Source organism: Squalius cephalus, assembly GCF_949319135.1.
Source record: "Squalius cephalus genome assembly, chromosome: 7".
Taxonomy (NCBI): domain Eukaryota; kingdom Metazoa; phylum Chordata; class Actinopteri; order Cypriniformes; family Leuciscidae; genus Squalius; species Squalius cephalus.
This window is the reverse complement of record NC_137128.1, coordinates 39,210,461-39,235,757: the sequence shown is the minus strand read 5'-3', so window position 1 is coordinate 39,235,757 and position 25,297 is coordinate 39,210,461. Positions and strand designations below refer to the sequence as shown.

The following is a 25,297-nucleotide window of genomic DNA, read 5'->3' as shown; positions in this document are numbered from 1 at the left end:
GAACGTAAAGACTCAAGATCAGCTGTCAGTCAGCCCTGCTGAAAAACTGTTTCGTTCATTTAAAGTTAAAATAGCTAGATCATTTTTTATCTTGCCGTTTTATTTTAATAACATCTGTTGTCTTACACGACAATTAAAGCTAAATAAAAACTGTCTATTCTCTTGTTGAAGGAGAGGAGTTGTATAAAACAGTGTTTTTCGACAAAAAGTAGAACGATAAAACATTCAAATTTCATTGGCGATTCATACGGGGAGTGGTTATATTTGAATCATGTGCTCTGATTGGCCAGTCGAGTTACAACCACGCATCGGCAGATACGCCCCCTTTGTCCGGGTTTGTGTAAAGTTTTCTCTTTGAATCGCTTCGATGAGTCAGAAGTATTAATTTAAACGTGAACAGTTTTAGTTAATCGGCTCTTACAACATGTTCGGATTTAACTGATTTGTTTGTTGATTGTAAGACGAGGAACCGAGAGAAGGATTGGTGGGGAATCGGAGGAGTTTAAGTGAGTATGACTGAAGTTTGGCCCGTAACGGCCGTTAAGACAGAGCAGCACGTCACAACAAACTGATCATATCAAATGAAAAGCCGAAATTTAAACTTCAGCGCGCGCGGAGATCTTGCATATTATGATTTCATTACAATCAATGGAACACGGGTTGTTTTATTTATTTAAAAAAAATAATTTCTCCTGTGCCCTAAATCGATAACATGGTAATACGTTTGTATTATTCTACAAGCAATATTGCAAAGTTTGTGCTTTTCCTCTCTGATTTTGTTTAAGTTTGTACAGTACAGAAGTCAGTGTTACGCATGTTCAAGCTTGGTGTTTTTACGTGCTTTATACCTCCGGTATGGATTGTATAAATATTGTACTTGCTTAATCCTGGGCTTTCTTTTACTATTTGCTTTGGGAGTGAGACATGGGTGAGACTAACGTTAACTGCTTTATGAATGACGACTGCCACCGTGTTATTGGCTTTTTTTTTGCTGTTGTTTTTCCAGAGTTATAGGTTTTGCTTGGGCATACAGTACTGTTTATATTCATTATTAACTTTTAAACATCTGCCTGTCTATCTAAGTTATCTTTAATCAGACTATAGTCTTATTCACAATGCTAACATGGCCAACATACCTATCCTCCTGGCACAATGCAATGGAAAACTCGGTTGAATTTGTCTAATGTTTACTTGTAGCCTAACTGCTTACAAGTGTGTATAAAGGGTCTTTAAAAGCTACCTCAGTAACAGCTGTCAAGTGACAGTCATGCTAACAGTGCAGTCATAACTTCCTGTGTGTCATCGAAGGTGCAGCTTGTGTCTGTCTTCTTTCTAACCTCTATTCATGCCTCATCTTGTCAGGCTAACCTGCATCTGAGGTACTATGAGAACCGCACTGCTGTTTTTCTGTTAGAATTATGACACACAAACCAGTTTTGTAACTGACTCTGTGTTTTGTTGTCATTTTGTTCTTCAGAATGAAGAAAGGGAATACAATGGATTTAAAGGTCTTTGGCACAAATGTTGTGACATGTTTTAGCAGGCAGTTTATTAGTTCTCTTGATTGAGACTGAGTGTGTGTGTGTTTCTCTTTTGTTGTTGTTGTTGTCATCAAGAAAATATTGCTCTTGCCCATTTACCAAGGGTTATCTTGTTCTGATTTATGCTGTTTAGACTTAAGTCTGGGAGTTTTTTTTATTTTTATTTTTTTATTACAGAGACCAGTGTTTCTGATCTAATGAATTTCTGATCGATTAAAAAATAAAAAGAGAGTGCATGTGCCTGCCCATTTTTTTGGTAGCCTTGATTCCAGTAGAATTTTGTTCTATATTGAAAATATGAGTGTATACTATAGTGTATTCATGAGAATTGGTGAGCATTAAAAATATCTTTTGATGTGATTTACTTGTCTCGATTCTCAGATTGGTGGAGATTTCTCTGCAGAATCAGAGTTTCTTATCATTCTATACATATTTTTAGTTTCTTATCAGCGTTTTGTTAAATACGATTATTTTAAAATTAGATGAAGTAATTGGGGCAGATGGCTTCAACAAAAGCATATCGTCTAACAACCTAGTAAGCTTACAGTAGATGTTGTTTTAATGGTTTATAACTTTAAAAGCCCATTTCCCTTTGAAGAAAATGAATGGGATTTTTACCTCAGTAAATGTAAATTCACCCTATTTTGTAAAGGCATGTTATAGGCCTAGATCTTATTGTGAATGATTCAAATGTTAATTATTTTATTTGACCTCGTAATTTTTAATTAAAATGTCATAACTTTTAAGGAAAATAACAGACTTCTCTCTGTGGTGACGTATGCCGGACTTCTCCGATCTTTCAATCTGCTTATACCTTGCCTCTCCACAATCTATTGCAAGGTGCGCATTCAATTGTGAGTACAGCCAATGGGATAGAAGCATGTCCTTGCCCTAATTGTTTTCATTTACAATAATCTGTTACACTCAAAAGTATGTCACCTTTCGTTGTGACTTTATGCACAAGAAAATGTGACACACCACAACAACATTGTGAATTATTTGCACAAATATAAGTATATAGACTGAATGTTTTAGTGAACATGTCTCTATGGTTCCTCAAGCTGATTATCTTGTTTCTGGATTAGTTTGCCAATGACAAACCAGCTTTCCAAATGTCACAGAGGTGTAATATGTTTGAAAGTCACCGACACTCACCATTAGAGTTGAAAATGGTATTTCTTCAACTATAATTCTTTTACGTCTGTGTGGATTTGTAAGAGAAGGGTGAACAAAACTCTTTTTACAAACAAGAAAATGTTTGTTCATGCTTTTGTACGGACATGCATGCATGGCAGATAATCAGCTGTGTTTATGGGCTGATTGCTCTTGCTTTCTCTCTTGTTGTTGGGTCCCCTTGGTTCAGCTTTCACATACACAACGCTGCTGTGCTGACACACACACACACACTTAATATCTGCCTCCCTTGCATGTGTCTGCCGCTCAGTGGGTGTTACCATGGCATTACGCACAGAATGAGGGTTCACACTCGACATCTTGTGTTCTCTTCACAGAGAGCTCCGGAAGAACATCCTGGACAAAACACACAACAACACACACAAACACACACTTCCCAGACCCACTGTTGTGGTGAAAATAAGTCTGGATAAGCTTCTCTGTAGCGCACTGGACTCCACCACTGGAAAACATCAGAGAGACTTCGGAAGTGTTTGCAAAAACTAAAGTTCCAAAAAAAAAAAAAATTGGGGATTCGATTCACTATTCTTCTTTGATGGATTACTTTCTGGACTTGGCTGGGATCAGTACTTCATAATGCTCTTCAATGGCTGTGAGCAGTGCAGTGCTTAGCATGCAGAATGAGAACCAAACCTTTGTCCACTACAGGTAGGCATGCGACACTTGAATTACATTTTATTGTAGTTGTGATGAGCCTTTTAAGGTCTTTGTCCAGTATTAACTCATTTGTAAAGACACTTTTTCATGCTTAGGATCAGAAGTGGACCAAGATAGTATTTACATACCACTTAATCATTGAGTTTTTATTTAGCACTGTATTAGATTAACAGGCTACAAACATGTCATTTGTCTCCACCTGAAAAATATAGAAATAAGGAAATGAAACTGTTCATTAATTCAATAAATCATTGCTAATTGCTTGCCTTAACTTCATCTAACTTCATTTTTGAAAATTAAGTTTTAATTGGGAATGTGACTGAATTTGAATCATCTGATATTGTGAAAGATGTAGTGGTGACGTAAAACCAAATGTTGGTTCTGAAACAAGGTTTTCATTTTGACAATTTCCAAGGTGGTTTAAATGTGGAATTTTATTGCTGTGTGTCTGTGTCTTTGTGTGTGTGTGTGTGAGAGAGAGAGAGAGAAAGCAAGTGTGCCTTAATTTGCTCAATATTTAATAAAGGTTGAATAATTTATGATGATTGTTTATATTCTGTTCTGCAACCCTTGAGTTGGGTTGTTTTTTATCTTTTCGTCAGTCCACGGCGGCAAACACCTGTCACTCATAGCAATTAAGACAATTTTAGCCTAGACCATCTCTAAGAGCATAGTATACACTTCAGGGTTCACCAATCTCGGTCCTGGAGGGCCGCTGTCCTGCAGAGTTTAGCTCCAACCCCAATTAAACACACCTGAACCAGCTAATCAAGGTATCACTAGGCATACTAGAAACTTTCAAACAGGTGTGTTGGAGCTGGTTGGAGCTAAACTCTGCAGGACAGCAGCCCTCCAGGACCTAGATTGGTGAACCCTGCTTTAGTTTGTGAATCCATGGTACAAACTAAATTGATTTGAGTTTCGTCAAGTTTATAATAATAATAATAATAATTTGTATTAATTTTCAGAGATCAGTTTGTAACTGCATTCACTGTTTCTGAGCGTCTTTTATGCAAATGATTACATTTTTTATCTTCTAGATAAACGCACTTGTCTCTAAATGGTGTAGTGTATTGATCAGTCCCGTGATGAAATGATCATTACATTGCAAGTTTCATGACATCAGAAGCGAACGCAGCGGGTCTAATCTCACTAGTGTTCCTCTCTCTGTGCGCACTAATCACACACGACAGTGGAAAGCAGAAACACAATCAGATTAGCTGTGAAGTGCTGAGCATGACAGTTTTTGCCAAAGCCATCTTCAACCTCTGCCCTCAAAGACGTCCAATGTGACGTTGTATGATGGACAACTGCTGTGTAGAATATTCTTTTTAAAATAATTTGTCTGTAGTAGTGTAATTCCTGCTTGAAGAATTTGGTTGATTGGCAGCCTCATCGTGATGTATGTATGTTTGGGACGGTTGGTTTTGGAGATTACAGCCCCATCAGAGGACTTTTTAAGGAGACAACAAAGCATTTTAGATGCCTTTCACATGTCCAGTTTTCTTTGGTTGTGTGAAGCGGGGAGGCACCAGGTAGGGCCTCTACAAACTCTAGCAAACTAGTTATTATTATGTGTAGGGATTAATCTACCGTAAAATAGTGGTTAAATATTTGCAAGGCCACATATATTATGCAGTATCAGGTTGATTGTTGAAGGATTTTTCTGTTGAGTCTTTATACCATTTAACTTGTTAGATTATAGTTTTAACTTAAGGACCCTATGCTGACCAGTATTAGATTAATAATACTAACATGAGAATAATCCACGAATGTGGGATTTTGACGTATATACCATAACATATCAGTGGCACTAATGAAATATGAAAAGCCTGAAATCAACCTGAAATGTGTGCAAAAAAAACGTACCGTTGTTATTCTTTGATTATAAATTGTATCTTATTATAAGGCCACAATAATACTTTTTATATTTCCTTGGTTTACATAAGAAATGGAGAAAAAAAATTAAACCATAGGCTAGTCTCTCATTTGAAGTTTCAACTTTTTAAAATCTAAAAAAATATATCCAGAAATCTTGCATGATGAGCACTTTTCCCAGCACAAAGGAATCAATAGCTTGTCATGGCAGCCATTTCATGTCATCTTTAGTTGAATTTTCCCAGTGTTTGATTATGAATATGTCAGACTCATAAATGGAGTGTTGTCCTTTGCACTGTGTGGGTATTTTGTATGCTTCCATAATGACCACATCCTACCTTATTTTATTTCTACTGATGTTCATGCTGAGACATTAAAAAACTTGTCAACAATAAACATAGTTTGTGCTGCCCTCTGCAGGATGGAGGCATCCTGTTTGGACCTGGCTCTGGAGGGGGAGCGTCTGTGCAAGGTCGGGGATTACGACGCCGGCGTTTCTTTCTTCGAGGCCGCCATGCAGGTTGGCACAGAAGACCTGCAGGTTCTAAGCGCCATCTACAGTCAGCTGGGCAATGCCTACTTCCACTTGCAAGACTACAGTAAAGCTCTGGAGTTCCACCACCATGATCTTACACTAACTAGGTATACTCACACAACTTTTTAGCAGTTGATGTATCCAGAGACCTACAGTATACTACACTACTGTTCAACCGTTTGGGGCCAGTAAGATTACCAATTGTTTTGTTTAGTTAACTGTATGAAGGCAAGGCACTGAGTTGTATAATGTCTGTTGCATATTTCAATGTTTTTCTCTGGGTAAAATAATTAAATACTTGCCAAAACAAGATGAAACCTGTACAAAATATAGAAGGGCTCGACAATGCTCGACTGCCCGGTGCCAGCGTGAACGACGCAACAGGACAATTGACAGAACTGACACTGGCTCGATCACGAAAGTCTTATCTTTTGCATGTTTTTAAGCCTTGCCAATTTAAATATTAAAGCACAAGAAGATGCGAAAGAGAACTCAATTTGGTACTCTCTGTGTGAGACGTTTTGTGTGTGCGCCCGAATTCGACGTCACGAATTCGGAATCGACCCCCAAATTATTGTTTTTAATGATAAATGTGTAATATTTGTATTGAATGTTAATGACAGCGCTAAGTACTGATTTGTTCTCTCAGGACCACTGGGGATCGGCTTGGTGAGGCCAAAGCCAGCGGTAACCTGGGGAACACATTAAAGGTTTTGGGACGCTTTGATGAGGCTGTGGTCTGCTGCCAGAGACATTTAGATATTACCAGGGAATTGGGTGACAAGGTGAGTGATCTATTTAATCAACACAATAGACCATAGCTTACCATAATGGAATATATTACATTTTACATTTATTCATTTACCATTATTGAATGATGCTTTCATCTAAAGCGACTTTGCAAATGAAAAACACAATGACTAGCAATTCCTCCTGATGAGGCAATAATATTAGTGCTGCAACAGAAAGCTCCGAAATTGTTTGGAAAAATGAACTTGCAAACTGACAAACAAATCAAATGTGTTAACAATCAGTAAATTAATAGATTCAGACAGGATCTGGTTAAAGGGATAGTTCACCCAAATGTAAATAAAAGCTTACATTTTATCTGTTGATCATATAAAGCGATCGAGTCTCTTCCAAAAACAAATTGGACTAAACCGCTCAATTCATATGGATTCGTTTTACGATCTCTTTATGAACTTTTTAAAGCGTTGAAGTGGTAGTTGCAGAGCTGTCAATAGAGGGACAGAAAGTTCTCAGATTTCATCAAAAAGATCTTCATTTGTGTTTCGAAGATGAACGAAAGCCTTATGGGTTTGGAACAACATGAGGGTGAGTAATTAATGAAAGAATTTTTGGGTGAACTATCTCTTTAATGCTTTAAATATATAAAACTTGTTGTAAATGTAAAATAATAATCATTGCTGAATATTTCAATCATACAGTTGTGTGAATCTCATGAATAAATGACTAAGTTGTGGTTTACCCTAAAGTCAAAGTAGTAAATTGTTAATGAGAAATTGATTTTTGTGAGCTTAATGAGAGCAAGTTCTGTGAAGTGCACCTGGGTACTTGGAGATGAACATCTAGGGTTCACATGCTTAGTAGTACGTAGGGTTTTTGTTTGTTTGTTTCTCTTATTTAATTAGCTTTTTTACTACAGGTGGGGCAGGCCAGAGCACTTTATAATTTTGGAAATGTGTTCCATGCCAAGGGAAAGAGCGTCTGCTGGAGTGGAGCAGAACCTGGAGACTTCCCTGAGGAGGTCACGACAGCACTTCAAAAAGCCGCTGAATACTACGAGTAAATGTCACACCAACACTCACATAAGTGGACATTGTTTGCATGTGTGGTTCAGAGTTTTTACATCCTCTTTCCTTTCTTCAATTGTTTAGGGCGGACCTGTGTATTGTGAAGGAGCTTGGAGACCGAGCAGCACAGGGAAGAACTTACGGAAACCTGGGGAACACATACTATCTGCTAGGAAACTTCAGGAATGCAGTGGCCTCTCATGAACAGGTGTGTGTTCTGTGTCATAAATTAAACTGTGTAAGGCAGTGCAAAAGCACTCACTCTGCACTGTGTGTGAACTGTTTGTCTTCCAGCGTCTGCTTATCGCTAAAGAGTTTGGTGACCGGTCTGCAGAGAGGAGAGCCTACTGCAACCTTGGAAATGCTTGCATATTCCTTGGAGAGTTTGAGAGGGCTGCAGAACATTACAGGTGAGGGTGATATTTTTAAACTTTTTTTTTTTTGAGAGAGAGAGAGAGCGCATTACAGGCCATTATAATCAGTGTCTACACTTGATGCGGTGCGACAAGATAAATTCCCCAACAGTAAACTGATGCCCCATTCTATTTCTGACATACTCCAAGTGTTTGCGCTACGACGACTTTCGCTTCTGAGAAACCCGAAAATGTGAAAAGGAAATGTTTCTCAGAAGCGAAAGTCGTCATAGTTGGGTAACCTTCTATAGCGGTGAATAAGAGACTACATTAAAAAATTAGAGAAAGATTGATAACGGCAATCAGAAGAGAGAAAGATTTAAATTTTACCATCACTCCCACAGCTGCTGTATTTAACACGTAGATTTATATACGTAGATTTTACTAGCGTCAGAACAATAATCTTAGTATTGCCTTTCTTCTTTCTTTCAACGCGTTGTCACATTAGCAAACTCCAATATTCAACCTCTCATTCATATATATTGATATACTAATACGTAAACCAATTTCAATACATATGCTCTATGCTGTATTGAATAAAACATGTCTTGAGTATTTTAAACTTGTGGTTACACGGTTTTGTAGTTGAATGTGTGCCCCAGCCTGTTTATTTAAGTTTAAGATATGTAAATTATTTTGAGGTTGTATGGGTTTTTGTTTGAACATTCAATATTATTGTTTTTGTGCAGGTCTTAAAGTCTTACATTGATTTTAAAAACCCTGTGCTGTGGTTGTGGCTGAGCTCTGACAGTGATAGTGTTCTGAGTGCAGGAAGGCTCTGCAGTTGGCTCGGCAGCTGAAGGATCTGGCGGTGGAGGCTCAGGCCTGCTACAGTCTGGGTAACACGTACACACTGCTGCAGGACTTTGAGAGAGCTATCGACTACCATCTCAAACATCTCATCATCGCTCAGGACCTCAACGACAGGTGCTTTCACGCATTAGTAGTAGTAGAAGAACTGAGAATTAATAATTGCACACAAAACGTTTGTGCAATTATCTATTCTTGAGGAGTAATTATTTGCATACTAAGGATGGAGAATGTGTTTTTTTGCAGGATCGGTGAAGGAAGGGCCTGCTGGAGTTTGGGAAATGCACATACAGCACTAGGGAATCATGACCAGGCCATGCACTTTGCAGAGAAGCACTTAGAAATCTCAAAAGAGGTACGTACAGCTACAGACTCATTGGTAGCTAGACATTAGGATTTTTTGTCATTTAAAGGTGCTCTAAGCGATGTCACATGTTTTTTAGGCCAAAACATTTTTTGTCACTTACAGCAAACATCTCCTCACTATCCGCTAGCTGCCTGTCCCCTGAACACACTGTAAGGAAACGCGGTCTCTGTAGACAGCCCAGGCTCCACAAACGGCAACAAAAACAAACTGGCCCAGCCTGGACCACGAAACATAACAAACAGTGTTTCAGCCAATAACTGACAAGAATGATTTGGGGGGTTAGTGCGCGTGCACATGAAGGGGGTGTGGGGAGTGGAGGAGAGAGAAGCATGAAGAGGGAAGTTAGCTAGAGGAGAGATGTCCTAGACAACGACTAACGTTAAAAATGTATATTCTTGAGAATTTTGATATGGCCGACACACAACCAAAGAGACGACGTTCCGATGAACACATAACAAAGAATAGGGAAATAGGGACGGTATGAGGCGGAGGGAGGGTCAAGCTAGCCTCCATTTTGTTTGACAATACTTTGAACGTCAACAAGAAGTGACTTCACCCAACATCGCTTAGAGCACCTTTAACTACAGGCAAACACAATGATAGCTAAAGTGATGTTTTTTTTATAGAAATGCCCTTATTGTCTTTTATACAGACTGGAGATCGTAGCGGTGAGCTTACTGCTCGCATGAACGTCTCCGATCTTCAGATGGTCCTCGGCCTCAGTTACAGCACAAACAATTCAGTCCTGTCAGAGAACAAAGAGCTCGACTACAACCTGCACGGTACAGCACTTCCTTCAGAAGTAGCATCTCAGCCTCTTCTGTATAGTTGTTCTCAACAATGACGTTGTAATGAAGAATAAACAAGTTTTTGGCCATTGTCTTGAGTCAGTATTGTTGTTTTTTCCAGGAGCCAGACCCAGGATGAGCCGACGACACAGTATGGAGAACCTAGAGCTGATGAAACTCACACCTGACAAGATCAACATGAATGTGAGTGCAGCTGAATGTTGAAATCCTTTTGTGCTGTACCCTTAGTTCAATCAGTAGTGCATTTATTTGATTCATAATCTATATGTATAGTCGTCATCATCAAGCATAAATCCATGTTTTCTGATCTCAGGATTCATAGAGTAATTGAATCTCTGTCCTTCAGGGTCAGAAGTGGACAAGTGACATCCTCTTCAAGCAGTCCAAATCCACAATGGCCAAGTCGTCCTCAAAGCTCTCTTTTGTCAATCGTTTCCGAGGAAAAAAGCACAAGCTGCAGAGCAGCTCCAGTAAAATCCTGCAGGATACCAGCAACACACGGGAAGCTCCGCAGAACAAAGTACTTTCAGCACATTTACTAAAACAAATAGAATACTCAAATTACGGTAACAATACATGTACAGCATTTATTAATCATAGTAAATGTTAATCTCAGCATTTACTGATATATTTTTAAGATCAAAAGTTCTATCTTTTAACAGACTACATGATCACGTTAACTAATAACCAAAGTCAACCACAAACTCGCATTGCAGTTAAGGTCTCCATACTGGTTTGTAACGGCCACTTTTCACAATTCATTCAACTACAGACATTTTTTGTCATATTGTCAGAGCCTTGTTGGGTAGTAGTGTTATTTTAGTATTATTAATTTACTATTATTGTATTCATATTTAGAATTATTTTATTTTAGGCATTTTGTTGTTCGTCATTTTTCCTAGTTTTTGTTTTTATTCTCTATTTAGCTTTAATTTATTTTATTTCAGTTAGTTGCCAATACAACATTTATAATTTTCATTCAAGTATTAGTCTAATATTTATATTTTATTTCAGATTTATTTTAATTAACAAACAGATTGAGTGAACATAAATGGAAAACTTTAAAGGCAATTTTCTCAATGTTTTGATTTTTTTGCACCCTCAGATTCCAGTTTTTCAAATAGTTGTATATTATTCAGCTTTTTTGTGATGTATAAATCTCAATTTAAAAAACATTTACCCATGTGACTGGTTTTGTGGTCCCGGTCACATATAAGAAAGAAAGAAATATGTCATATTATGATTTCTGTGGAGAGTAACTTGCTCTAATAATATTTCTTTGTGTTAAATTGTTAAAATTAGGGAACAGTTTGTTCTTGAGAACAGTTCATAAATCGAAAGTACTGGTTACAAAATTTCGCACGTGTTCTGTTCTTCATAGAGGACTGAGAGGTAATTGTTTTTTGTTTTACCTTTGACCTTTCTGCCCTCAGCATGGAAGTACAGACATGTTAGGAGACGAGGGTTTCTTTGACTTACTGAGTCGTTTCCAGAGCAACAGGATGGATGACCAGCGGTGTGCCATACAGGATGGGAGGAGCCATCTGTCTGTCAATTCTAGCTCCTCCTCCCCATCCACCACCCCTCCCACAACCACCACCCCTCCCACAACCATCAGGAAATGTTAGGCACTTTCTTTTCACATTATTTTCTTTAATTTGACAATCAAGTGGCAATAAAAATATAATTTTCTCTGTCTCTCGGTAGCGTTCTCAGAGTCAGCTGCAACTCCAGGTCAGGAGCCGTTTCTCAGACTGTTGGCGAGTGCTCAGGGCAGGAGACTGGACGAGCAGAGGGCAGGAACAGGAAACAGTTTGCCTGGCCTGCGCACCCTATCCGAACACAGCAGCACTAGCAGCAGACGGATGATCCTCAGCCAGGTCATGGCCAGCACAGACGCCACCGAACCCGACGACCAGTTCTTTGACATGCTTGTCAAGTGTCAGGTGAGATGATGTGTTTGTATTAACCAGAGACAGGTGTCTTGTAGGAAAATAAATGGAGAAAATTTGCTGAAGTCCTTTGGTTCAGTTAATCCATTCATCTCATCATCTCTTTCTGTCTCTCTCAGGGGTCCCGTCTGGATGATCAGCGGTGTGCCCCTCCTCTGCCCTCCACTCGTGGCCCCACCGTCCCGGATGAAGACTTCTTCAGCCTCATCATGCGCTCACAGGCCAAGAGGATGGACGAGCAGAGAGTCACGCTGCCCTCCTGCCGCTGATCAAACATGCACTCCCTCTTTTGAACTTCATATGCAGAAATTAGCTAATTTTCATGCACATGAGTGCTACAAACCTCACGCTGGTAATACACAATGATGGTCAGGTTACATGCCATCAGTCTGAACTGTGTCCTGTCTGCTAAATGATTATGGGTGGCATTTCATGTACAGCTGTAATGTGCAAAAAATACTTTTGTTGTAAATAACACAATTGAATTTTTTACTAGATTTAAACTCTTTGTATATTTGCATTTGTTTTAGTTTAGGATGTATTGCTTTGATTATGATCACCATAGTGAATCACACAAATGTATCTTTTGATACAAGACTGCAGGTTTGTTTGTATTTATTGAATTAACATTGTTTCTACTAGTAGTTACCTTCCAGTTAGTATGAGATGTGTAATTATGACAAATATTACTGTATTTTTTTTTTTTGTAGTTACATTTAGTTTATTAAACTAAAAATGTACCTAAAATGTCAAAGTATAATACAGTAAGATTAATTTACTACACAACTGTATAGAAATAAAACCTATACAGAAACATTTTTTTGCATTCATTCACCTTATTCAATGTTCTTATCAGACAAGAATATATATTGCAGCAATCCGTTTATCTCATTTTTACAGGCAAGCAGACCATTTGCATTTTCTTTAATTCCAACAATGAACATGTTTTGACTAAAATAGTCAAATACTCTGTAGTAATATCTCAGGTTCATCACCTGTAGTTTTCATGCCATTTCACAAATCATGTAAAATACTACATGTACAGTCATCTAGAAAAAGAGTTTAAGAGTCCGATAAAGGCAGATGAATTAAAAGGTTGGGATTTTCTTCCAGAAGAACAGAGATTAAAATTTCCTTCACAGCAACACTGCCTTTACGCACAATGCTGCAGATCTTTCTCATGCTTTCTTCTTCGGTTGAAGTCGGATGTGTGATTTCAGAATATATTTCCTCATGGATGATTTGCCTCTTAAGAAGTTTGTCTGAAATGGCTTTCACATTCTTAATGCTTTTGATAAGACCAATCCAATTTCTATCAAAAAACTGAGCTTTATCAAAGTTCACAGCCACTTGTGGAGTCTTATGTTGTTGTACATTTTGAAACCAACTAGACTCAGCTTTGTTTGGATCGATGTTGGTTAATTCTTTCCAAATTGTTGCAGTCCATACTGGTTTCTGATCATCCACTCGGCTGAGAGTCATATTGATGTCATCAGCCACAGTTTGTTTGACCTGAAAGAAGTTTGGCTCGATGTCACCTCTTAGCTTGATCTCTTTCGGTTGGACAGAAGCACCAGGAACCTCAAGACTGTGTTTTTTCATCATCTGCAGTGGGGTTTCAGGTCTTGAACACTTGATTTGATGACTTGGCTTTTCCTCTGTTTTAATTTTTTTTGCAAAAACAGAATCTGACGGAAAAAAATACACATGGAGAATGATGGGGTTCTTTTTTGTCATGAAGATAAGTAGATCACAGTGCACTTTCACTGCAATCCCTAGTTTCATAAGCACTGTTTTAGGAGAAAAATATGGTTGGAGTATTCTGACATGAAAACGAGTCAACTCCACTGATTCCAAGGTTATTCCCTCATTTTCAACACTGAGGAGCTTCACAGCATCTTTGAGAGAGGGGTCAGACTCTGCTAAACAGGCGTAATGAGGCAGATGGGCCTCCTCCAGTTTCCCTGAGATCACGGTCACATCGATCACTGGACCAATTCGCTCACACTGAAGCCTCTCCAGCTCTTCACTGAGGAAACGTCCATCCACTGCACGATACTGGAGAGTGACGTCACAAGCAGAGACCCATCGCATTCTGGTCCTGCTGCACTCGAATCGACCCGCCTGAGTGCTGATCCTGAACTTTGACCCTCCTTCATCTGTACAGACTGACGGCTCCACCTGAACCCACTGATCACAGTCCACAATGTGAACACAAGACTGACAGTGAAGATTCATTTCAGAAGGTTCAGGCGCAGAGATTTTCAGTCTAGAGAACAGAGATGATAATGATAAATGAAATGACTAATGTATGAAAGATAAATATATAAAACACTTTTTTATATATATAAAATAAAAATGATCTCACTCTTTCAGCTCTTCCAAAACCTTTGTATTGAAGTGAATCTTCACTTTCTCGTTACAGCTGTGACTCCAGTCCTCTTCTGTGCACTGATCAGTGAGTTTACTGCACTTCCTCCTTGACAAACATTGAGGAAACCACCAGAATAAATAAAAAGATGCTAAATAAATTACAAATATGAAATACTGTAATATTGTACTATTTAATTAGGCACATATCTACTAAATGGAATTACATCTCAAAAATTTGATATTAGATATTCTCAGTAATGAGTAGATTTTTTGTAGATTTTATACTCAATAATTATTAATCGATCTACTTTATATAAGCAATTCACCTTTTTTGTGATTAAAATAAAGTGAGCTTCCTTATTCATCATTTGATAAAGTCAAATGCACAAACCCTTCAATGATCACAGTGCAGTGTGGATCCATCAGTGATTTCTTCAGTAATACAAGTCCCTCCTCCAACAGCAATCCAGTGACACTGACACTGCAATTAATGCAGTAACACAAACGGTAATAAGCAAAAATTCTTCATAACACATGCAACACATGCTATAATTTAGTTAGTGACTTTTTAAAGTATTATTTATGCGGGAGAGTTTAAAGTATTATTGATGATGAACAAATCTATAATGGCTACATAGATTTAGAGTTCGTCAAATAATTAACATTCTGTTCTGTCAGTGATAATTTTCTTATGCAAATCCTCGTACCTGAGCTCCTGTAGACTGGTGCAGGTCTGGACGAGGGAGATGATCCCAGAAGCCCAGCTCTCATTCAGACTGAACACCTTCAGATCCAACTTCTTCAAACCCACAGAGAGAAATGAAGACAGAAGCAAACTAACATGATCTTCAAGAGCTGAAGAGCTGCAAAAAAATATTTGACCACAACATGTATAAATAACAGTAAAGCTACTGATGAGATATATAGAGTAATGGCAAAAGGAACATTTTTCTTACTCTTGCGCCAATTTTCCTGCCTTGCTGAGTGTCTGTAAGAAGAGTGTCCAGTCAGTGCTCGATATCTCTGAGCGTGAACATGTAAGACTGAAGTTGAAGACTGCTGGAAATGATGGATTCTTCTCTGAGGAACTCAAAGACAACCTGAAACAGACAGAGACACAGAGGAACATGTGATAACAGCATCATACACTCACCATGAATATACTCTGAAATATAAATTATACCATCTTGATAAGAAAGATTACAGTATGTGCAATAGATTCTTACAAGACATCTCCACGAGTGACTGATATATCAAGTGACCATCTGAGACTCTCAGCGCTGTATTCATCCTCTTGAACTCTACCAAGTCAGAAGAACAGATAACTTGTTTAAACAACTAGTCATTTAAAATGGCAATGATTATGAAAGTAATTTACTTCAGTTCTCTCAAGATTTTTGATTCCTGAAGAATCTGGATCAAATCTCCAACTTCTGACAAATGCTCCACTGAAAACCTTAAGTCAAAAACAAAAATCACTTATAATGTTAAATGTGTTACTGAATGTTTTATTAAAGTAAGCCATGACATATTCGTGATATATGGGCCACATAAAAGTATGGCGAATATATGACAATTAAAAGTGACCATGAAGAAAGGGAAAAATTACGAAGCCCTGCACATGACATGCAAAAGAAAAAAGTAGTGTTACGTCCCTTTTGGTCTGTGTTTTTATGCTGTTGTGGGAGGTGTTTGTTTTTATCCAGGAAGAAGACCGGATTGGTTCCTGCAGTCTGATTGGTGCCACGCCCTGATTGATCAGCTGACACCTGGACGTGTATAAATGCCTCCTTTGTTTCTGCTTCATTAGCCTTTTGTGCTCACATGCTGTGTTTTGCTTGCCTGACTTTGTTAACTACTGCTAGAGTGTTTATCTTTGGAGTGTTCATTTGAGTATTTGGACCACCGCCTGTTTAACGACTTTGAGTACAGATTACCCTTGCATTTCTCTGTTAGCACTTATAATTGTGTATATATTGTACATAGTAATTTGGGAGCTAGGGAGACTGACACCACCTTTTTAGTTTGATATTTTTTGTGTCTGTTTTGGATTAATTGTATTTTCTTTTCTTTTCTTTTTTTTTGTGGATTAGGGCAGTAAGAGGTATATTCCAAATTAGTTGTTTTTGTTTGTTATTTTGGCCTTGTCGCTCCTGAGGTAAAATCCCATGGTATCATAAACCTGTTAAAACTCAATAAATACTGTTTCATTCACTTTTCCATAAAAGAAACCGCATTGTTGTTGTTGTTTTTTGCCTTTACCCTAGACGGGGCGTAACAGTAGGCTAAATCGTGCGCACGGTTTACTTTTTATTCTTGCATGTCATGGGCAGGGCTCCGTAAAAATGTTTTATACAATCTAGTTAAAATGCATGTGCATAGAAATGTCATCACTCTATTCATGTTTATTTCACATGTTTTTTCATCAATTTGTCTGAATTAATTAATTATCCTTAAAAATGTAAATTGAAAATAACATTTTCTTGAATATAAGTGTGTACACTTGAATCTGCTATAAAATTAAACAATTTATCCAAATTAACAACAACAAAAACAATCATGCATGACACTGACCTCAGAGTCTCACACATACACAGTGCTGGCTGAAGAATCTTGAGTTTATCAGCTGTTAAATCACAGTACATGAGGTTCAGTTCTCTGATGTGTGGACAGAACTGAAGACAGTACAGCAGCGCCCAACAGTCTGTGCTCCTCAGGGAAATACAAGACAGATCCATGAAGCTGTGAGTTTCCAGAGCTTTCCTGACAAACTCCTCATCCTGGAGCTCGAACAGACAGTGGAGAGCAAACAACTCAAATCCGTACTGGCGTGTCATTGCATGAATCCTTTTTATCAGCTTTTTCTTCAGTTCACTTTTCTTTAGTTTTATGTTGTGAGGAACAGTCAAATTGATCTTTTCAAAGAGTTGGCTGTTCACCTTCTCGTTATAGAGACCACAGAGAAACATCATGACTGAAGGGATTGGATTTGATAGTCTACCTCGGAAAATTGGAGATGATCTGTAAATTATAGCTTCTGATTCCATCAAGTTAAGCAGCTCACTGACTTTCCAACAAGACTCTTCTTCATCCAGTGAGACATAATAAAGAGCAGTGAAGAACTCCTGAAAGCTGAAATGGATAAACTTGAAAAATGGTTCATGTTTTTCTTTTACTTTAAGATCATCTTTATAAAATAACACACTAGTAGCAGGATCTAGGCCAGTCTCAGCCACACTCTTTTTATCAAAAAAGACTTGCTGATTTTGTATCCCTCTCTCTGCCAGCTGACCCAGACTCCTCAGCATGGTGAGGGCAGACTGACTCTGGCCATGATGCTCCAGTAGAGTGGACACAAAGTGAACATATATGGAGGTGGTTGTCTTTAGTTCTGCCATCACATGATCACCATCTGTAATGTGCTTCTCCAGACAAAAACAGATCATCCAACACAGCAAAGGCACAGAGCAAGTCGTCAGGAGGCCTTCATTTGCTTTCACAATCTCATATGTTTTCTTGAAGAGTTGCTCACCCTTAAAGATTTTGTGGAAGTACTCCTGCACCCCTCTCTCAGAGAAGCCCACAATCTCAGTGAAACGCTGGGGTCCTTTGAGGAGATTGCTTAATTCTGCAGCAGCTGTATATCTAGTGGTGACAATCACAGATGACCCCAACAGTAAGGGATCCCTCAGTAGGCAATTAAGGATGTCCATAGTTGGGGCTTTCTGGTATGGATCAGTAGGCGATAATATTTGAATGTGTGGATTAAATGAGAACTCATCCATTCCATCAATGAGGAAGAGGACTTTCTCTGGTGTTAACTCTAGTATCTGTGAGATCTGATCTGATGTTAAACTGCAACTCCAGCCCAAGAGCTCAATCAAGTTCATCTCCTCAGAAATACACTTCAGCTCGTCACTCTTCAACAGAAAAACCACATCAAAGTGTTCAGAGTAAAGTTCTCCAGAAGCCCAGTCCAACATGATCTTCTGTAACGTGAAGGATTTACCTCTTCCAGAATCACCACTGAGAATCACAGTTTTCGGTGTGTTTCCATCACTGTCGGGACTGAACAGCTGGTCTATTCTAACGCTGTGATTCTTGTCATTTGATAACAGTTGAGATGATGTTTTTGTTCCAGAAGCGTGAGCAGACCTTTCACGTCCACGATAGTATTTCTCAGTCTGCTCTTTGCTCCTCTGAATGATCACTGGCTCAGTGTAACGGGCAGCCAGTTCCACACGTTCAAAGTTATATATTGTCGCAAACTTAAATATGTTAAATCTGTTCATGCTTTCATCAACAGCAGGGTGGATTGTTGTCATGGGCTCCTCACTGGCCTTCCCAAAAACACCATCCAACAGTTTATGCAGAACGCTGCTGCCAAGATTCTGAGCAGAACCAGAAAATAGGAACATATCACACCAATCCTCAGATCTTTACATTGAAAGTGAAAAGTGAAAGTGCCACGTGATGGCCAAGTATGGTATTTTATTTTGTGATTATTTTGATTCCTTTCTGTGTAAAGTACTTTGAATTACCATAGTGTATGAAATGTGCTATATAAAATAAACTTGCCTTAATGTATGAAGACATGACTTTTGGATCCACGATTTTATAAGCAACAGAAAATGTGAAACAAAAACAAGTTTAAATTAATAAAACCAAAAATGACAAACAATGACCTGTAATCATGAAATGCATTAGAAGTTAAAGGTGAAAAATAACTTTAGGCTACCCCTTTAATCAAAGGATTCTATAGGCATCTAGTCAAGGTAAAATATATGCACATGAACCTGTTTAAAATGGTAGTTTTGTTTATTTACAGGTCATAGTGGAAATGCATATAAAATCCATGACTCTGTTGTGCATCTGTTGTATGATTTGTTGCATATCCCTTTTTACACCCCTGTTAATTAGCAACATTCTCAATTAGTACAAAAACACTTTGTTAACAGCAACTTTTGACACAACCTGTTAACAAATTACATGCTGTAAATAACACTTTCATCATTGGTTAATCATTGTATAGCTGTTATCATTAATAAAGGCTACACTCTAAAAACATTCTGTAAAAATAGGTCAGAATGTAGGCTACTGTATTAATTTTTACAGAATTTTTACAGAAGTTTTACCTGTATTTTGAATTTTGAATTTCATTGCATTGTGTTTAAGGGTTAACGAAAATGTCTGTAAAACTACTGGATAATGTCCTGGTAATTTTCTGCCAGGTATCCGTTTTTTTTTTCTTCCAGAATTTCTTCTTTTTTTCTTTTTTTTTTTACAGTGTATGATGAACTGTACATCCCTAATGTCTTTTCTGTTTTCATACACTATTACATAATGCAAGGCTCCTTTTGTAACAGTGAACATTATGTACTGCAATGTAACAGTAAGTAAAATTATCTCGTCTTCTGTTTATTACCTGTTACATCAGCATCCGAGAGATCTCTCAATGCATTTACAATTTCTTCAATGCTCTGGTGTGCAGGTACCAAGTTTGCAGAGAGAGACTGGAAACATGAACATGAAGAAAAATATTTCAGCACAATTTTCTTTCTTTTTTAAATAAAGGTTTTTCAGTGATTAAAAACAGAGCTTGGGATGGTTCATAAAGAACACATTTACTGTGTCTGTTTGCATGCAGTGAGATTCACCATTATCTAATAAGAACAGCACAATACTCAGCATCGTCTGACAACATTCATAACAACACTGAAAAGCTCTCATTTGTAATCTTGGGGGACATATTCCTCTAGTGGCTCAAATTAATAATCAATTAACCATAAGAATAAGTTTTTTAAATCACTCAATGGCCTATTGTAGATATGCTCACTGAACATAAACCTAACAGACCACTCAGATCATTAGGATTACATCAGATAGAAATACTTAGGGTTCACTTAAAGGGGTCATATAATGGTACATGCACTTTTACAAGTTGATTGTACTGAAATGTGTGTTGGCAGTGCCTGTACACAACCATCATAAAATGATAAAAATCCACCCAGTGTTTTTTTTTAAATCTCCTTATATGTTTGACCCTCTCTGAAATCAAGCCGTTCGTTTTTTGTGACGTCACAAACTCGACGCCCCTCCCATGATTGTTGATTGACAGCAGCGTTTCAACACAGACCCGCCCTCGCTCGTGAGCGAGCTGTCTGTCATCATAGTGCATTGTTGATATGCTGGAGCAGAATGGCGTCTAAGCGATTGTGGTGTTCTGTTCTTGGGTGCAATAACTAACACAGCAGTCATTTTGATGTTCCTAAATCCGAATCGCTGAAGACGCAGTGGCTGAGTTTGTTTTCGAAGGGAATATTCCCCACTATCAACATCCATGCTTTCATGTTTGCGCGAATCATTTCACACCAGACTGCTTTACAAACGAGGGTCAGTAAAGGTGGTTTTGCTAAGAAGCTGTACCAACGCGGTACCAACGTGTTCCTGCTGAACCTCCAGAAGAAGTGAGTGTAACGTTTTATTAACATTTATAAATACATATTTATATTAACTTTGCAAATCGCTTGCACGCTTCAAGATGAATGCGTCTAAGGTTTACAACTCAGGGTACATTACGGCATGTTTTCTATGTACGACGTTCTCAATATAATTCATAATCCCACGTTTATAATGAACAACGCGTTATGGTTATTGTGTTGTTATTAAAAACAGTGTACGCACAGAACAGAGGGGGCGGGGTGAGCAAAGCTCATTATCATTTAAAGACACATGCACTTAAACGGTGTGCTGAAAACAGAGCTGTTTCTGACCTGGTAAAATTAGTGTTTTCTTACAATACTAATGAGAATTTTTAACTAAAGTATATTACAAACTTTTAATTTAGACCCTAAAGAATCATATTAGCTTGTACAAAAATGGCATTATATGACCCCTTTAAAGTCTGCTTTTTGTCCACTTGAGATGTTCATCTATGCATCATCTTTTTACTCTTTTAATTCCTTAATTGTATCTTCTTTATATCTCTTTTAAGTCCATGTATAACTGTTTTAATTTTCTGTGCTTTATTTTGTGATTATTTTGATTCCTTTCTGTGTAAAGTACTTTGAATTACCATAGTGTATGAAATGTGCTATAAATAAACTTGCCTTAATGTATGAAGACAAGTCTATTGGAGCCACGATTCCACGATCTACAGAAAACATTAAACAAAAACAATTTTAAATGAAAAAAATAAATAAATTACAAACAAGGACCTGTAATCATGAAATGCATTAGAAGTTAAAATAACGTGCTGAAAAATTCTATAGGCATCTAGTCAAGGTAAAATATAATGCACATGAACCTGTTTAAAATTGTACTTTTGGTTATTTACAGGTCATAGTGGAAATGCATATAAAATCCATGACTCTGTTGTGCATCTGTTGTATGATTTGTTGCATATCCCTTTTTACACCCCTGTTAATTAGCAAAATTCTCAATTAGTACAAAAACACTTTGTTAACAGGAACTTTTGACACAACAGTGGCACAAGTGGCAACAGTTCAGTTCATGGAGTCTCTCCTGACGAGCTGATGATCTGGTTCAGGTGTGTTCAATAAGGGAGACATACAAAATATGCAGAGCAGCGGGTCCCGAGGACTGGAGTTGAGAACCACTGCTGTAAATAACACTTTCATCATTGGTTAATCATGGTCATTAATAAAGGCTACACTACACTACACAAATAATCTGTAAAAATGGGTCAGAATATACTGTATTAATTTGACTGAATTTTCCCTGTTTATTTTTTAGAGGTGTTTTACCTGTATTTTTAATTTTTAATTTCATTGCATTGTGTTTTAGGGTTAACGGAAATGTCCGTAAAATTACTGGATAATGTCCTGGGGCCGTATTTACAAAGCATTTTATCTTACCACTAGGAGTACTTACTCCTAAATCGCTAAATCCTAAAATTTTTCTTTACTTTTTTTTTAGTGTATGATGAACTGTATCCTAATGTCATTTCTGTTTTCATACACTATTACATAATGCAAGACTCCTTTTGTAACAGTGAACATTATGTACTGTAATGTAACAGTAAGTAAAATTATCTCATCTGTTTATTACCTTTTATTTCATCCGAGAGATCTCTCAATGCATTTACAATTTCTTCAATGCTCTGGTCTGCAGGTACCAAGTCTGCAGAGAGAGACTGGAAACACAAAACATGAAGAAAATATTTCAGCACAATTTTCATTCTTTTTTAAATAAAGGTTTTCAGAGATTAAAAACAGAGCTTGGGATGGTTCATAAAGAGCACATTTACTGTGTCTGTTTGCATGCAGTGAGATTCACCATTATCTAATAAGAACAGCACAATACTCAGCATCGTCTGACAACATTCATAACAACACTGAAAAGCTCTCATTTGGAGCCTTAGGGAACATATTCCTCTAGTGGCTCAGATTAATAATCAATGAACCATAAGAATAAGTTGTTTCACTGACTGACTGGAGTTTAGTCTGCAGCAACTCTTTCATTAGAAGGTTTTAAAACTCACCTTGCCAGAAACACCACTCTTGCTCTCAACATAGTTTCTCAACATCGTCTCTCCAACCTAATACCAAAATATTTTAAGTGGTGCACGAGTTTGTTAAAAAATATGAAGTATATTATTACGCAAATATTAAATATTAAGTTATTTTTATACAATAGAATCCAAATAGTCCACATTCACACTGCAATTTTGAAATTACTTCAATTCTGTACACAAACCACATCAACATTAAATCCATTTAAAATATATAGTGCAGACTGAAATGAACAAATAATTGTTAATCACATAATAAAACATAAAAAGTAAAAAAATAATCATTGGAATTTTGTTTCAAAAAGGAGGAAGCAATGCTAATATTATTTAGGCTAAATTACGATTCACATAATGTGCTTCTGGTCTGAAATATGCTTTTTACTTTGTCAATAAAAATAAAGTATCAGTTTTTGTTCAGTGTTTGATGTTTATAACGCACACACAAAACATTGTTCTTGTTGTTTTGACGTGTTTAAGTGTTAGCATTAGCATAACCCCAGCTGCTTACCTGGATCTCACTCCTCTGTGCTTCAGCTGATACAGTCTTGTGGATTTTGTGCTTGCCCAACATACACAGGTAACAGATAAACTGCAGGTCAGTCAGACAGAAATATTCCAGCGGTTTATTATGTTGAGAGCAGATCATCTCCTGCAGTCGTTCATTGGCATCTGTTACTTCGTGTCTCTCATCTTGAAAGAAACGGTCATGTTCTTTGAGGTGAATTTGACAGTAAGATTTCAGACACACCAGACAAGACTTGATGGCTTTGTTTTTGTCCCCAGTACAGACGTCACACTCACACCAAACAGTACGAGCAGCTTGTAGTTTTGTCGTCTTGGGTTTCTCCAGCACCTGCATGGTGTTTTCCCCTAAAGCAGGTCTTGGAGTGAAGGTCTGTCTGCACTGAGGGCAGCTGTAGACTCCCGTCTGATCTTCTTTATTCCAGTAGTCTGTAATACAGCGCATACAGTAACTGTGTCCACAGGGAATGGTCACTGGTTCCTTCAGTAGATCCAGACAGATTGGACAGATGACCTGATCCTCCTCAACCCATGAAAAACTGGCTTCTGCCATTTTTTCTGCAAACACAAATGCACACAGCAGAACAACAACAGCCTAAACAGCGTAGCAGTCGACCATTCCAGCTAACATGATTTATTCTTAAATAAAGTGAAAGTCCCAGTAAGGTCAGGCAGACTGGATCTTAAGAAATTCCTGCTTCTGCCCATTTCACATTTTACAAAGAGAGAGAGACATACAACCGCTCAACGACACTGTTTCTCTAACTCATAGGGCTATCTACAGAGAAGTTGAAATTGTTTCCTGGTTCTTGAGATGGGGGCAAAGGGCAAATTCCAAACACCCATTTCATACTCATTCACCATGATCAGTGTTTCCTAGTTGGGCTCTTGCATCTTGATTGTGTTTTTAGTTTTTCTCTGGCTGCTTTAATGTGTTCAGAAAACACATTCACTGTGTCAGAGGAATCTGAGACAGAATAACATCAGATGATGTTGGCTGTTAATGTCATTGTGAAGTATTGTTTATATATGGTCTCATTGATTATAAGAGTTATGTTATTCATTTGTTTAAATAGTGTGCTGCTGTGATACTCCTATCATAATCAGACATTCTGAAAAAAAATATGAAACTATATTGTGAGCATGAAGTTATAAATTGGTGTGTTATTTAGACACTCACACATCAACAATCAGCATGAAACACAACAATGCCAGCACACCAAACTCATTCATGGCTCCCAGCATGCATTGCAGCATGAATACTTTATGTAGCTAAATTATTTTACTATTTAGACTATTTTTTGATTGTCTCCATTGTTGAGGTTTGCATGATGAGTGAATGTCTAAGTGTGTCTCAACATTTACACAAGAAGGTTATAGTGTTTTTGGAAGATTTCACACAGATCTCTTCAGTGCTACAAGTGCTCTTTCTATCACAACACCTTTTTATTCATTAATGCTTCAACTTCAATTATTTAAACCAGTCATAAAACTAAAGCACTAATTTGATAGTCATTAAAAAAACATATCAGTCTGCTTTATGAACTTTCTTACTGAATACATAAATGTTTGCTTAAAACACTCAAATCAAGGGTCAAGAGCCCAACTAAAGCAAACACTGATTACCATCATGGTGACAAGTTCAAAAGGAAAACCTTTATCTCAGTAAGAATATTTGTATGTTTGAAATAAATAAAGTCATCTGGTTTGTAATAAGTGAAACTGGTAAAACTATTTGTGGAGATGTTTAATCATCCTCTGCTGAGACCTTGAGATGTTTAATGTTTTCTTTTATCTTCAGTTGATTTCATCATCAAGGCTGTGACTGGTAGTACGTTATTTCCGTTCTTGCTGTTTCTATTTCCTTCAGTGATTCTGCTTTTTAACAGCTGGTGTTCA

The 25,297-nt window shown here is 37.6% G+C and overlaps 3 protein-coding genes across 5 annotated transcripts; 1 reads left to right on the top strand and 2 right to left on the bottom strand.

Annotated features, from left to right (window-relative positions):
• Positions 1–317: 317 nt before the first annotated feature.
• gpsm2 (G protein signaling modulator 2) lies at positions 318–12,781 on the top strand. Of its 2 annotated transcripts, XM_079875186.1 has the most exons (15): positions 318–506; positions 3,053–3,383; positions 5,691–5,912; positions 6,455–6,590; positions 7,472–7,611; positions 7,704–7,827; positions 7,914–8,029; positions 8,804–8,959; positions 9,089–9,197; positions 9,862–9,991; positions 10,119–10,201; positions 10,365–10,538; positions 11,452–11,641; positions 11,726–11,964; positions 12,090–12,781. In XM_079875186.1, the coding sequence occupies exons 2-15, from the start codon at positions 3,322–3,324 to the stop codon at positions 12,237–12,239; spliced, it is 2,031 nt and encodes a 676-aa protein (XP_079731312.1). In that variant the 5' UTR covers positions 318–506; positions 3,053–3,321; the 3' UTR covers positions 12,240–12,781. The 2 variants fall into 2 exon arrangements, with proteins under 2 accessions (XP_079731312.1, XP_079731313.1); XM_079875187.1 differs by lacking the exon at positions 3,053–3,383 and having other exon boundaries at positions 339–506.
• On the bottom strand, positions 12,570–18,668 carry LOC307160874 (NACHT, LRR and PYD domains-containing protein 1 homolog; the record flags this gene model as incomplete). Of its 2 annotated transcripts, none has more annotated exons than XM_079875184.1 (8): positions 12,570–14,239; positions 14,339–14,449; positions 14,735–14,824; positions 15,051–15,206; positions 15,300–15,443; positions 15,570–15,644; positions 15,722–15,799; positions 16,918–18,668. In XM_079875184.1, 8 exons carry the CDS (start codon positions 18,666–18,668, stop codon positions 13,033–13,035), a joined length of 3,612 nt encoding a protein of 1,203 aa, XP_079731310.1. In that variant the 3' UTR covers positions 12,570–13,032. The 2 variants fall into 2 exon arrangements, with proteins under 2 accessions (XP_079731310.1, XP_079731311.1); XM_079875185.1 differs by having other exon boundaries at positions 14,339–14,446.
• A 16-nt stretch (positions 18,669–18,684) lies between these two features.
• LOC307160876 (E3 ubiquitin/ISG15 ligase TRIM25-like) lies at positions 18,685–24,169 on the bottom strand. The gene is made up of 5 exons (XM_079875188.1): positions 23,385–24,169; positions 22,847–22,903; positions 22,414–22,498; positions 21,453–21,496; positions 18,685–19,856 (listed from the first exon to the last, which is right to left on the bottom strand). Exons 1-5 carry the CDS (start codon positions 23,949–23,951, stop codon positions 19,746–19,748), a joined length of 864 nt encoding a protein of 287 aa, XP_079731314.1. The 5' UTR covers positions 23,952–24,169; the 3' UTR covers positions 18,685–19,745.
• Positions 24,170–25,297: the final 1,128 nt, after the last annotated feature.

Coding starts and splice junctions, on each gene's coding strand:
- gpsm2 (XM_079875186.1), top strand. CDS start 3,322: ATGGCTGTGAGCAGTGCAGTGCTTAGCATGCAGAATGAGAACCAAACC. Junction 7,828..7,913: donor CAGTGGCCTCTCATGAACAG/GTGTGTGTTCTG, acceptor TTTGTCTTCCAG/CGTCTGCTTATCGCTAAAGA. Junction 10,539..11,451: donor GGGAAGCTCCGCAGAACAAA/GTACTTTCAGCA, acceptor TTCTGCCCTCAG/CATGGAAGTACAGACATGTT.
- LOC307160876 (XM_079875188.1), bottom strand. CDS start 23,951: ATGGCAGAAGCCAGTTTTTCATGGGTTGAGGAGGATCAGGTCATCTGT. Junction 22,499..22,846: donor AGAGTGGTGTTTCTGGCAAG/GTGAGTTTTAAA, acceptor TTGTGTTTCCAG/TCTCTCTCTGCAGACTTGGT. Junction 19,857..21,452: donor ACTTGTCTTCATACATTAAG/GCAAGTTTATTT, acceptor TCATGTTTCCAG/TCTCTCTCTGCAAACTTGGT.